This window comes from Mya arenaria, chromosome 14 (assembly GCF_026914265.1).
Source record: "Mya arenaria isolate MELC-2E11 chromosome 14, ASM2691426v1".
NCBI lineage: Eukaryota > Metazoa > Mollusca > Bivalvia > Myida > Myidae > Mya > Mya arenaria.
This window is the reverse complement of record NC_069135.1, coordinates 17,343,108-17,358,430: the sequence shown is the minus strand read 5'-3', so window position 1 is coordinate 17,358,430 and position 15,323 is coordinate 17,343,108. Positions and strand designations below refer to the sequence as shown.

At 34.2% G+C, this 15,323-nt stretch overlaps 1 protein-coding gene across 1 annotated transcript in view; it reads left to right on the top strand.

Annotated features, from left to right (window-relative positions):
* Window positions 1–11,641, top strand: part of LOC128217215 (calcium/calmodulin-dependent protein kinase type 1-like) — a 44,783-nt gene extending 33,142 nt beyond the window's left edge. The window contains exons 7-9 of the mRNA XM_052924186.1: window positions 869–981; window positions 2,024–2,102; window positions 5,428–11,641. Of these exons, the coding sequence (XP_052780146.1) occupies window positions 869–981; window positions 2,024–2,102; window positions 5,428–5,596 (361 nt within the window). The 3' untranslated portion in view covers window positions 5,597–11,641. The remainder of the gene's footprint in view (window positions 1–868; window positions 982–2,023; window positions 2,103–5,427) is intronic.
* The last annotated feature ends 3,682 nt before the right edge of the window (window positions 11,642–15,323 follow it).

Below are 15,323 nucleotides of genomic sequence, written 5' to 3'. Positions count from 1 at the left end.
ATCTAAACCCTTGGCCGGATATAACAGTTATTTTCCTTTGTTATTTTGCTAGTTAAATTGCTGCATCGGGCCTAAAACATCTGTGTTTACTTCAAATCCACCCTACCTGGCAAAACACCTCAAACCTAAAATTTCTATTTCTACTTTAGTTAAAAAATCTGATATATTTTATTTTTTAGATGTTGTTGACCCTTAAATCCATTTATTTTGTTTACAATTAAAAACATGAAGTATTGATTATTTAATTCACAATTTACTGAAATGTCATTGTAAGCATTCTCGACATGCTTCCCTGTTTTGCCTGGACTAAAAACACTTGAAACAAAACATTTTTTTACCTACCCTACCTATCATTGTAAGACCATTGCCCTTTAATAAGATAAACAATATTTAGGCCTTCATTGTTAAGTGTGAAGTTATATGAATATTATATATAGATGTATGACAGCTTTGCATCAACAAGCGTCAACAACATGCACCATTTCTTAATTAAAAAACTGCTCATGGGAAATAATGTTATCTTGATGAAAGGTAACATAATTGTAGTTGCCTTCATATGTTTCTTAAAAGAAGCTCCATTAAGAGAGTTGCAAATAATAGAATTTACAAAATCAAATTTTCCCGGAGCATTAGGAAGTGGAAGATTAGTGTCTGTGGTGATGTATTTACTTGGTTCCCTGGGGAGGTTGGGACACTGTTGCCATGAAAATCGGAACATCTAAGGTTAACCCTATCGGTTTCTGTCCCGTTGATTACAGACAATCCTATGTCTGTCGCTTGTTTGTAATCTCTATACGTAAATTCTTACTGGTAAATTCTTATGTTACGGGGATAATTTGATTACCGTGACAATTGTTTTCTTGGACAGGTTGTGTGGGTATCCGCCCTTCTATGATGAGAATGATGCTGCCTTGTTCCAGCAGATACTGAGAGCTGAGTTTGAATTTGACTCTCCCTACTGGGACGACATATCAGAGTCTGGTAAGTCAAATGTCACAATCATAAAAAAGTACACCGGCCTAAAGTTTAATATTTAGCTAAGATTTTTTGGGCTGGTAAAAAAAATCAAAATGTTCTGCTGCAATTTTACAAAAACTACTGAATTTGTTAACAGACAAATGACCTGATATGCACATTGTGTTTAGAGATTGAGCACTCTATCAAGTTGTAATGCTGCAAACAATAATTGTTAAATGCATCATACTTTTCTATTTTGTCATGAAAAATAACAGACCTTGTTGTTGTTGTTTATTCCCAGGCTCAGGGTTGAAACTAAAGGAGTGTTATTGATTATAGTTATAAACTTATTCCACTGTGTATCTCAACAACTTCTTTGGCATTTAAAGGTTTTAATAACTTTCCTAAGAAAGTTACATACAAAAATGTTGTTCTCGCTAATTAAATTCTCCAGCTGGTAATAGCTATTATGAAAAAGAAAATGCATTTCCATGGTTTATTTAAAAATAACTTTGGATTATATCCTGATAAGCTGGCCATTTTAAACAACAAGTTTAATGAAATATAATTTCACTGATTCCCTCAATTTAGCCTTTTTCACTGTAAAAAATAACGTTATCACACACAGTACCCGGAAGATAAGCCATTTCCAATATGAAATCATTTTGCAAAGCCACTTATGAAACAAATATCCTCTATATATGATTCATTCCAAAAATGATAGTTAATTAATGTATAGTTCAGACAATGAGATAATAGTTTAGAATTATTTTCTAGTTAACAATGTTGTTATTTTTCAAATTTTTACTTTATGGTCTGCTGTACTTTTTACAATATTTGAGACACTTGTTTCAGCTTAAATATATATATATTAACACATCATAGTATCTTTGATGTTTTACAAAATTGATGCTGCTGCTGCTGCTGCTGCTGCTGCTGCTGCCTCTGCCAATGATGATGATGATGATGATGATGATGATGATGATGATGATGATGATGATGATGATGATGATGATGATGATGATGATGAGAGCTATTTATGATCAAGTTTGTAATTGTTCTTCAGCCAAGGAGTTCATCAGAAACCTTATGTGCAAAGATCCGAAGAAGAGGTTCACCTGTAAACAGGCTATTGCCTTCCCATGGTAAGAAATACTTTTTAAAGACAGTTGATTAAGTGTGACCTAATATTTGATACATATAAAGTTGCACTGATACCATTTAGCTATTGTGCTAACCTTTTAAGTGACTTGTTGGAGGGCCGGCCCACAGATCCCCAGGGTTGTGGGTATGAGGCCCTCCAGTTACACATGTTCTTATTGAATATAAGCTTTTCATTTGAAAATTTTATTTATATTTTTCCATTCAGATTTTTTTTATTAAAGTCAAGTGAGCCTGGCTAACACTTCTCCAATTTTAAGAACATTGTTTAAGTTGTTGTAGTCCTGTGCAAAAAAAAGCCCCGTCCAGTGCAAAAAAAAAGACCTGGAGAGTCAACTTAATTTAATGTACTTTGATGTAGATTTTTGTCATTCTACAACACACTTGTGAGCAAATTTAAAGTTTTAAATATTTTAGCATGAAGATGAGAACAAGCTCATTTGAATTGAGAAATATTGTGAATTTTATGGACGTTCTATCTCAGTTTGAGTCCCACACTTCATGTGATGATCCTGCTCTCCTGAATTAATTATGCGTTGTCTGAGACTGTATTTTCTTTATGGGAAATCTGAAAAACCGCTAGATCTGGTGCACTGAATCTCACTGTCTTTGCTGCACTGGATCCGTGTTCACTTACATCTTGACTATGAGATTTAGACTCCGAAAATTGCATTCCGAAATGTTTCAAAATATCTATAATGAGACTAATTTTGTCAAAAGATGTGTGCCTGATTGTACAACTGATTATTTGTTACACATACATCATTTCTTGACTATCTTTGCTCCTATAATAGCATTTTACAACAAAACTAACATGAAGGGTTTTCTTTGCTCCTATAATTGCATTTTACAACAAAACTAACATGCAGGGTTTTCTTTGCTCCTATAAAAGCATTTTACAACAAAACTAACATGCAGGGTTTTCTTTGCTCCTATAATTGCATTTTACAACAAAACTAACATGCAGGGTTTTCTTTGCTCCTATAATTGCATTTTACAACAAAACTAACATGCAGGGTTTTCTTTGCTCCTATAAAAGCATTTTACAACAAAACTAACATGCAGGGTTTTCTTTGCTCCTATAAAAGCATTTTACAACAAAACTAACATGCAGGGTTTTCTTTGCTCCTATAAAAGCAATTTACAACAAAACTAACATGCAGGGTTTTCTTTGCTCCTATAATAGCAATTTACAACAAAACTAACATGCAGGGTTTTCTTTGCTCCTATAATAGCAATTTACAACAAAACTAACATGCAGGGTTTTCTTTGCTCCTATAATAGCAATTTACAACAAAACTAACATGCAGGGTTTTCTTTGCTCCTATAATAGCATTTTACAACAAAACTAACATGCAGGGTTTTCTTTGCTCCTATAATAGCATTTTACAACAAAACTAACATGCAGGGTTTTCTTTGCTCCTATAATAGCAATTTACAACAAAACTAACATGCAGGGTTTTCTTTGCTCCTATAAAAGCATTTTACAACAAAACTAACATGCAGGGTTTTCTTTGCTCCTATAATAGCAATTTACAACAAAACGAACATGCAGGGTTTTCTTTGCTCCTATAATAGCAATTTACAACAAAACGAACATGCAGGGTTTTCTTTGCTCCTATAATAGCAATTTACAACAAAACTAACATGCAGGGTTTTCTTTGCTCCTATAATAGCAATTTACAACAAAACTAACATGCAGGGTTTTCTTTGCTCCTATAAAAGCAATTTACAACAAAACTAACATGCAGGGTTTTCTTTGCTCCTATAATAGCATTTTACAACAAAACTAACATGCAGGGTTTTCTTTGCTCCTATAATTGCATTTTACAACAAAACTAACATGCAGGGTTTTCTTTGCTCCTATAATTGCATTTTACAACAAAACTAACATGCAGGGTTTTCTTTGCTCCTATAAAAGCAATTTACAACAAAACTAACATGCAGGGTTTTCTTTGCTCCTATAATAGCAATTTACAACAAAACTAACATGCAGGGTTTTCTTTGCTCCTATAATAGCAATTTACAACAAAACTAACATGCAGGGTTTTCTTTGCTCCTATAATAGCAATTTACAACAAAACTAACATGCAGGGTTTTCTTTGCTCCTATAATAGCATTTTACAACAAAACTAACATGCAGGGTTTTCTTTGCTCCTATAATAGCATTTTACAACAAAACTAACATGCAGGGTTTTCTTTGCTCCTATAATAGCAATTTACAACAAAACTAACATGCAGGGTTTTCTTTGCTCCTATAAAAGCATTTTACAACAAAACTAACATGCAGGGTTTTCTTTGCTCCTATAATAGCAATTTACAACAAAACGAACATGCAGGGTTTTCTTTGCTCCTATAATAGCAATTTACAACAAAACGAACATGCAGGGTTTTCTTTGCTCCTATAATAGCAATTTACAACAAAACTAACATGCAGGGTTTTCTTTGCTCCTATAATAGCAATTTACAACAAAACTAACATGCAGGGTTTTCTTTGCTCCTATAAAAGCAATTTACAACAAAACTAACATGCAGGGTTTTCTTTGCTCCTATAATAGCATTTTACAACAAAACTAACATGCAGGGTTTTCTTTGCTCCTATAATTGCATTTTACAACAAAACTAACATGCAGGGTTTTCTTTGCTCCTATAATTGCATTTTACAACAAAACTAACATGCAGGGTTTTCTTTGCTCCTATAATAGCATTTTACAACAAAACTAACATGCAGGGTTTTCTTGGCTCCTATAATAGCATTTTACAACAAAACTAACATGCAGGGTTTCTGAGTCTGATTCAGAACATTAGTGAATACAACCCAGGTTCTTCTTCATAGACTTGAAATTATATCACATGATTTAATGTCAGTAGTATGGAAACAACGTTGTGTAGAGATATCAAGAAAATATGTTCTGACTCAAAAGTGCTTTCAAAGAGCTAAAGAAATCATACAGAAATGAAGCATTTTAGGCTGTTGACATAAAGTGCAATTTAATGATCCCTATTGTGCAACAAATCTGATATGGCATTTAAACCTTTCTCTACTGAAGCTACACAGCTATTTTTGTTCATTACATTTGATATCTTTACAATTACATCAGTGAATTAATCAAATGTGTTTCATCAAGGGATTTTGGCCTAAATGTCAATAGCCAGGATTTGAAAAAATGCACTGTCAGCAAGACAGTGTTGTGTTCAGAAAAAAGAATATCTTAGTTACTTGTCAATAAATTACTTTCAGGAAAACATCCAGTTTGACCCAAAACAACTGTGATTTAATCCAAATTATGGTTCATTATCTTGTTGCAGGATCTCGGGCAACACAGCATTGGACAAGAACATTCACGCGTCTGTCAGCGCTCAGATGCAGAAGAACTTCATCAAAAGCAAGTGGAAGCGTGCCTACAACGCGACTGCCGTCATCCGACAGATGCGCAAGCTCGCCATGCACAAGGAGGACAAGAAGTTACAGGAATAGACATGCACCAGATGTTGCTAGTCATGTTGGTTATATTAGATAGCTATCCATTTTTTTCTGATATCAAAAACGTGAAATTGTCTGGTCAGTATATTTTTGAAGGAGCTGTTTGTTCTATAGAGGTAGTGTTCTAGCAAGGGATTAAAAGTTAAGAACTTGGGTAATACTTTGAATGATTTTGGTGACGGAGCGAACGACTCTCAGCAGTAAACAGTATGAGGAGACGGTCAGCTTATTAAGTTACCCATGAGATGTGCATTTACCCACCATTCCTGAAGGATACTAATACAAAGTACCAGTATTAGACCTGGATCTGGCTTAAGTAACCGGCTTAACAAAGGCTTGTAATACTTTTAAAAAAATACATTGGTTTTTGGTAGAATCTGGGCTGTAAGTTTAAAACTAAGTTTGTAAATGAATGAAACATATATACATGCGCATGTATGTAAATGGCCTATTAAAATAATTGTATGTGTTATTTCTGCATATTGAAGTGTCAGTATGCAAACCTTACTTTGTGATCCAATTTATTTGTATACTGTTTTGCCTAATGTTGGTTTCTAGTTTGGACTAGAAGGGTGAATTGCATAGGAGTTTAGTCAAACATCATTAGCTCAGTTACAGAATACACGTCATCGCCTCAATAAAGCTACTTAATGTAAGTTGTAAAATCTGCATTTTAGCAGGTTGTGGTTTTGTACCATGGTATGATAGCACTTATTTGTTTCAAACTTAATAATACAGAAGGTTCAACACTGTAGACCTTCGACAACAGAAATAAAATGATTTCCTTTGTCATTATTACAACGTTATGTGCTAATTGAGTATAATAATAATTATATAGTAGGTTTTTCTTCAATATTGTCAGTTTTCTTATCTTATTTTAATGTACATGTAGTGATTTCATTGCCTTTTTCATTGTTTCACTTTAGTTTAAAGTTGAGCATAATTGTTTAATATTACTTGTATTTTCTAAATTGATTAGTTTTGTGATGTTGTAGTGTTCCACATTGTCATTTGGTTAAAGCTGGGATAATTTTAACAAATTCTAAATACTCTTTCATGGTTAATTGTTGGTGGCAAAATTTTACCAGTATACACTCTATCAACTAACCAATGCAGATTTATTATTGAAGAAAACGGTTCCTAACATACTGGCATACTCTTGTATACTGGTGGTATTCTTTCAGAAAATAAAGATTGTGTTTCCCGTAATTCAATTGTCACCCATTCCCAACCAGCATCATTCAAGTACGATTTCTACACTAATTCATCTATTCTGAGAATTTAAGCGTGTCTTAGGCCATTTGCCAAACTGTTTCCTTCTTGGTTAGCTAACACTGTTATCATTTCTCATTTTGGAATAATTATATTTTAAAGTTCATACATGTGGACTTGTTTGTTAAAACTGAAATAATTATATTTCAAGGTTCACTGTTAAATTGGTTCGTGCATTTATGAAATCTTAACATTTGATCATTTTAATAGATAAAAAAAATATATTATACTTGAATACAATCATATTGTATTCAATTTGCTTGTTTGCATTCCAAAATTTAGATCAGACTCAATACACATTACCAGCTTAGTTCATATTGTTAGCTGCTTTAGGCTTCATTGACGGCTTCCAAACCCGCTTTTTATGTGCTGCATTTAGCCCCCTGAAAGTTTGCAGTAGCAACATGAATACTAACTTAAATCGATGTTTTCTACAGTTAACAAAAGTTTTTCAGAAGTGGGAATATAAACAGATGCTTGTTTTTTTTGTATTGTGTTATGGTCGGCTCTGCCCTTCCTCCAATAGTGCTTGAGTTACAATAATATCTCTTATTATACTTAGCTTCTAACATAAAGCATTGTAATGTTTGCAAAAATGGCTATTTTTGTTCAAATGTCTTGAAAACCGATCCTGCATTTCTTAGAACAGACAATAGCAATGGAAAACTTTATGTTTGCGCTTTTATTAAGAAATATAATGCCACGGTAATATGAAGTTCATAATGTTAATATATGGTGTTACATGAGTGGTTCACATAGAAACAGAAGACTTTCATTTTAATTCACATCATTGATAAGTACCAAGTATGAATTTCCAGTTAGTCGGTCATATAATATTGTAATTCCAATTTTTTACTTATAAGTTTTACTGGATACAATATTTTGGAAACTATTTCTTGGTAATAATGTATTGTAATATTGGCATTTCAGAAACAAAATACCAGATTTTCAGAATTTTTGAGTTTTCAAACTTTCAGCCTTGCAATTAATAATTTTCATAAGGGTAAAACATAGCATAATAGGTTATTTCTCCTAATTTAGGAGAAAGGGTATATTCACTAGGATTTTTGATTTTGGGGGGATTTATTTGTTCCCATATATTAATTGTAATTAGATTATTAGTGGTCATTCACTAAAGACATAATATTTTCTCTGTATAACTAAGGTTGTATCGCTTGTTTACCTCCTGCATCATACATTCTCCTATGACATTCACATAGAAATAAACAGCCAATCCATAGGGATGTGAAGTTTTGCATGAACTTATATGGATTACACAAATGTCATGCTTTACATAAGTGATGAAGTTTGATTTTCAAGTTATAGGAACTGATACAGTCAGCGGTACTTGAGATTATTGTTGTTGATAGCTTTGTGGAAGTAACATGTTTGCAAAGATATGTAGTGTTTTCTTTATTGATATTTATATAAATTTAATCTTTTTAAATGTTTTTTTTCAAGTTATCACCCTTGTGGATGATTTGTGTTGGAGCACAGTACTCCTACATGTATTTCTTCATGAGCTAAAGGTGCATTCTAGCAGTGGAAAAATAAACTCTCATGTTTTAAAAAGCAATGTTAAGATTGAATGTTATATCCCTCACCACTCAAGTAGTCATCTGAAATGATAAAAAAGTCCAATAAAGGAAATTTAATGTCATGAGTTTCAATAGTATGCAATTATTCATATTTTCTTATAGTTTTATCAATGGTTTATAATTATTTGTTTGGGTATATTCAATACAAAATTACATTGAAAACCTGCAAGCAGGCTCAGTATGTTTTCTGATGGAATGTTCCTTTAAGTCACAGCTGTACAGTTATAACTAGGCTAGCTTTTGTTGTTCATTTACGTGCTTGTATTTATTTTGTCTTATTTAATTGTGAAATGTATATTCCTTTTTTTAATAATATTTTTTTTATTACAAGCATTTGACAACTGATGCTATTTGGTATGAGTTATGAATTTATTGCAATTATTTCCAAATATTAGTAAATTATTTTGTTTTGAGTTGTCATAAAAAGAACAGCCTTTCTAACTGCATGTTTTAAAAGTCAATTGATTCATCCATTTTCATGTTTATCATTAAAAATTCAAAAGAACTAGATGGACCAAATGATGAAGACGACTATTTATGTCGATACGTTTACCAAAGCATGATAGCATTTTAAACATTCCTGGTCATGAGAGATTCATAAGTTTTTTGTTTGTTATTTGAGAAATAGTTATTAAAGTTATGATCTCTGATATATTACATTTGTATTCAAGAGCATTTCTTCTTCTTCTTTTTTTTCTTGGAAGGATTTTTGTCGTAACCTCAAACATTGTAACTCTGTAGGAATGTCACAGTCGGCAAGAATTTCACTCTTTTCGTTACCTCAACTCTGTTTGCCACTTTAATACCTGGCTTAAGATCAGTTTTACATAACATATTAACATATTTATTATGATAATAACAAAATTTTGATGGCAAGTTATTTTCATTTCACGAGAAAATCTTTATTGAAACAGACCCCGATTGCATATCTACATAAAGCATACATGTACGGTAGTGTTCTGCCTACATAACGCATACATGTACGGTAGTGTACTGCCTACATAACGCATACATGTACGGTAGTGTTCTGCCTACATAACGCATACATGTACGGTAGTGTTCTGCCTACATAACGCATACATGTACGGTAGTGTTCTGCCTACATAACGCATACATGTACGGTAGTGTTCTGCCTACATAACGCATACATGTACAGTAGTGTTCTGCCTACATAACGCATACATGTACGGTAGTGTACTGCCTACATAACGCATACATGTACGGTAGTGTACTGCCTACATAACGCATACATGTACGGTAGTGTTCTGCCTACATAACGCATACATGTACAGTAGTGTTCTGCCTACATAACGCATACATGTACGGTAGTGTCCTGCCTAAATAATGTTTATATGTTTGGTAGTGTTCTGCCTACGGGGACAGTGCATTTCAAGTCAAATCTTTGTTGAATTGAAGTTGACTTTAGTCCACTTGTGGCTATCAAGTAGACTTGACAACTACGGAAGTGGAATTTAAGTCAACGGTTAGTCAACTTAGGTGTTTAACATGGTTTGTTTGTACTATATTTCCATTTAAGTTTCAGTTTGTTTCCTAGTTTTCTTTACATTACATAACTTATATACAGCATCCCCATTACTGTATTTCAATGCCGACATTCTTAAGTATTCAATTATTCAGACTTTTGTACATTTGTGCCAAGTAACTACAGTATGTTTCGATATTTATAGATTTTTTTATTGCTAGAAAACTTATTTAATCTTTGAAAAAGCATTTTTAGCTCGACTATTCGAAGAATATGGAGAGCTATACTACTCACCCAAGCGTCGGCGTCGGCGTCTGCGTCGGCGTCACCCCTTGGTTAAGGTTTTGCGTGCAAGCACACATAGGTTAATATCTCAGCAACTACTTGAGGTATTGCATTGAGACTTTATACAATGGTACTCAACCATCCAACCTACTTAATTAAACAAGTTTGGTAACTCTACTTTGCATTTAATGCCAAAAATAGGCCTTTTATATTTGACTTAGAAATTCTGGTTAAGGTTTTGCGTGCAAGCACACATGGTTAATATCTCAGCAACTACTTGAGGTATTGCATTGAGACTTGATACAATGGTACTCAACCACCCAAGCTACTTAATTAACCAAGTTTGATAACTCTACTTTGCATTTAATGCCAATAATAGGCCTTTAATATTTGACTTAGAAATTCTGGTTAAGGTTTTGCATGTAAGCACACATAGGTTAATATCTCTACTGGATGAATTGCATTGAGACTTTATACATCCACCCAACCTAATTGAATAATCAAGTTAGATAACTGTGTTTTGCAAATAATGGCCCTTTATTATTACACTTAAAAATTCTTGTTAAAATTTTCCATGTTATCACATCTATGTTAATATCTCCGCACATCATGTATTGCATTGAAATCTAATCTAACAGTGATCCATGCATGTTTCGCCAAAACTTTTCAATCCTTACACTGAAAAGCGGCGGAATAGTCGAGCCGGCTGTCTCTGTGACAGCTCTTGTTAGTTGTTGTCAGAGGATTAGTTATAATAATTCAGGAATTCAATTATATAGTAGAACTGTTAAGAGCACTACATTTTTAAGAAATAAAACATGAAAAACCATGTGTAAGTGCTGGAACTTTTTTATTTGAGAATCTCAACTCTTGCATTTAACGAACAAAGAAGCATTTTTTAGGGAGTACAAATGATATTACTTTTATTTCAAAAAAAAAAATCAACTGTTGAAGATGTAAATGTAATGGCCAATGACAGAACTTCTAATGAGGCAGTATTGAAAAAAAAAATAGGATGTCGTAAATCCTCCGAATTGGCTTGCAAAGAAATCCTTGAAGTCTTTTTTAGTGTTTTCAGCCTTTATATTTCAAATAAGTGTCAATATAAAAAAGGCCAATATAGTTGCCAAAATATTAAACTCATATATTTATTGCTGTTATTTTCCTTCCTCGCATCCCCCTTTTTCTATGTGCAATGTTCTTGTATATGATGTGACTTGTTATGTGATTTACAGTTTATATAGTTTATACATCTTGATGCATTTCTCTGTGTTTGACTTAGTGTACTCTTTTACATATATATATTATATATTGTTAGTTTTCCACTCAATATAGATTACTTCATGTAATATCTTTCCATATGTCGACACAACACAAAGATAAAACTATTTTAACATTAAACTGTAGTTGTTTTCAATGTTTTCCTTACTCCTGGCAACCAATGGCAAAACCATCAAAGTCTGGACAACTCCTTCTGTCATGAAGCTTTATACACATTGAACCAATGACAAAACCATCAAGGCCTGGACAACTCTTGCTGTCATGAAACTTTATACACATTGAACCAATGACAAAACCATCAAGGCCTGGACAACTCACGCTGTCATGAAACTTTATACACATTGAACCAATGACAAAACCATCAAAGCCTGGACAACTCCTTCTGTCATGAAGCTTTATACACATTGAACCAATGAAAAAACCATCAAAGCCTGGACAACTCTTGCTGTCATGAAACTTTACACACATTGAACCAATGACAAAACCATCAAGGCCTGGACAACTCCTGCTGTCATGAAACTGTATACACATTGAACCAATGACAAAACCATCAAAGCCTGGACAACTCCTGCTGTCATTAAACTGTATACACATTGAACCAATGACAAAACCATCAAAGCCTGAACAACTCCTGCTGTCATTAAACTGTATACACATTGAACCAATGACAACACCATCAAGGCCTGGACAACTCTTGCTGTCATGAAACTTTATACACATTGAACCAATGACAAAACCATCAAAGCCTGGACAACTCCTGCTGCCATTAAACTGTATACACATTGAACCAATGGTAAAACCATCAAAGCCTGGACAACACCTCCTGCCATTAAACTGTATACACATTGAACCAAAGGCAAAACCATCAAAGCCTGGACAACTCCTGCTGTCATTAAACTGTATACACATTGAACCAATGACAAAACCATCAAAGCCTGAACAACTCCTGCTGTCATTAAACTTTATACACATTGAACCAATGACAACACCATCAAGGCCTGGACAACTCTTGCTGTCATGAAACTTTATACACATTGAACCAATGACAAAACCATCAAAGCCTGGACAACTCCTGCTGCCATTAAACTGTATACACATTGAACCAATGACAAAACCATCAAAGCCTGAACAACTCCTGCTGTCATTAAACTGTATACACATTGAACCAATGACAACACCATCAAGGCCTGGACAACTCTTGCTGCCATTAAACTGTATACACATTGAACCAATGACAAAACCATCAAAGCCTGGACAACTCCTGCTGTCATTAAACTGTATACACATTGAACCAATGACAAAACCATCAAAGCCTGGACAACTCCTGCTGCCATTAAACTGTATACACATTGAACCAATGACAAAACCATCAAAGCCTGGACAACTCCTGCTGCCATTAAACTGTAAACACATTGAACCAATGACAAAACCATCAAAGCCTGGACAACTCTTGCTGTCATGAAACTGTATACACATTGAACCAATGACAAAACCATCAAAGCCTGCACAACTCCTGCTGTCTTGAAACTGTATACACATTGAAGCAATGACGAAACCATCAAAGCCTGCACAACTCTTGCTGTCATTAAACTGTATACACATTGAACCAATGACAAAACCATTAAAGCCTGGACAACTCCTGCTGTCATGAAACTTGTACACATTGAACCAATGACAAAACCATCAAAGCCTGGACAACTCTTGCTGTCATTAAACTTTATACACATTGAACCAATTACAAAACCATCAAAGCCTGGACAACTCTTGCTGTCATTAAACTTTATACACATTGAACCAATGACGAAACCATCAAAGCCTGGACAACTCCTGCTGTCATGAAACTTTTTCCACATTGTACCAATGACAAAACCATCAAAGCCTGGACAAATCTTGCTGTCATGAAACTTGATACACATTGAACCAATGACAAAACCATCAAAGCCTGGACAACTCCTGCTGTCATGAAACTTTATACATCATGAACCAATGACAAAACCATCAAAGCCTGGACAACTCCTGCTGTCATTAAACTGTATACACATTGAACCAATGACAAAACCATCAAAGCCTGGACAACTCCTGCTGCCATTAAACTGTATACACATTGTACCAATGACAAAACCATCAAAGCCTGGACAACTCCTGCTGTCATTAAACTGTATACTAGGGATGCAAACGAATATTCGAATATTCGAATATTCGATCAAACGTTTGGTATTCGAATGTCAAAATCGGTATTCGAATATTCGGAAAAAGAGTAATGATACTAATTCTCAATAAAGAAAGTTTGTTTGTCTTGTTTTTACAACGACTGGCCCCTAATGCCAGAGGTGTGAATGTGATGACAATACACTAAACACGTGTCATATGTCATTAAGGGACATATCGTCGGGTACTGTAAAAAGTCCCCTTACTTTTACAATAACTGACTAGGAATTGGCTTTAACGTTTAAACACCAATGTTTTGTCCTGGCTGCAAATTAAGCTGGGCAACATAGCTCAAATCGCCGTGATGATATGAATGCCATGTGCTACAGTAATGTTGTTACATATATGTGCTTTAAATTGTATTCCATGTTTCGATACAACGTTCGAGCTTTAAAATGTAAATGTATAGTATAGCGTTTTATGATATATTTCCTCCATTGTTGAACACTGGATGAGTCAAATCCAGATATGTTTTCGTTTTATTTTTTTACTAGTTCCCGAGATGGTTTGGGTTTTCCATAGTTACATTTAGTCAATTTAAAGATCAATCTCAGAACGAGGCTGCTTGTCCTATGGAAAGACCCTCTGTTGGCGCAAAACGCTATTTGACTAGGACTCTGGGACAGCTAATTTCACTTTGTTTACACATATAAAGGCAGCGGAATTGAAATTATTTGATTGTGTTGTTTGTCTGTTTAAAATGTATTCTTTTTTCTTCCTGAAAATTGCAAATTTCAAAGGCATATTTGGAGAAAATCGGGGTCCGCCGCTACGACAAATACGGTCAAATTGCCCCGGCTATTACTTAAGCGAATAATAATAGTAGTTTACTACATCTTCCAAAATATTGATTTCGGTAAACGAATATTCGAATATTCGATCGAAAGAATTACCGAATATTCGAATATCAATTTTGCCATTCGTTTGCATCCCTACTGTATACACATTGAAGCAATGACGAAACCATCAAAGCCTGGACAACTCCTACTGTCATGAAACTTTAAACACATTGAACCAATGACGAAACCATTAAAGCCTGGACAACTCCTGCTGTCATTAAACTGTATACACATTGTACCAATGACAAAACCATCAAAGCCTGGACAACTCCTGCTGTCATTAAACTGTATACACATTGAAGCAATGACGAAACCATCAAAGCCTGGACAACTCCTACTGTCATGAAACTTTAAACACATTGAACCAATGACGAAACCATCAAAGCCTGGACAACTCCTGCTGTCATGAAACTTTATACGTATTGAACCAACGAAAAAAACATCAAAGCCTGCACAACTCTTGCTGTCATGAAACTTTATACACATTGAAGCAATGACAAAACCATCAAAGCCTGGACAACTGCTGTCATGTTGCTTTAAAGATTGAAAAAAACAAGACCACTGTTTGCATCCAATTGCAGATCTGTTGTTTTGATATTTATCACTGTACTTGTTTAACGGCATTGGTATGTCAACATCAACTATACAATTTGTTGGCATGAAACTTAGTTGATACACTTTTAACATGACAGAACATGTATGTGTAGCAATTTATATGTCTCTTACTAACAATATTTGCTGAATAGCCTTGTGGA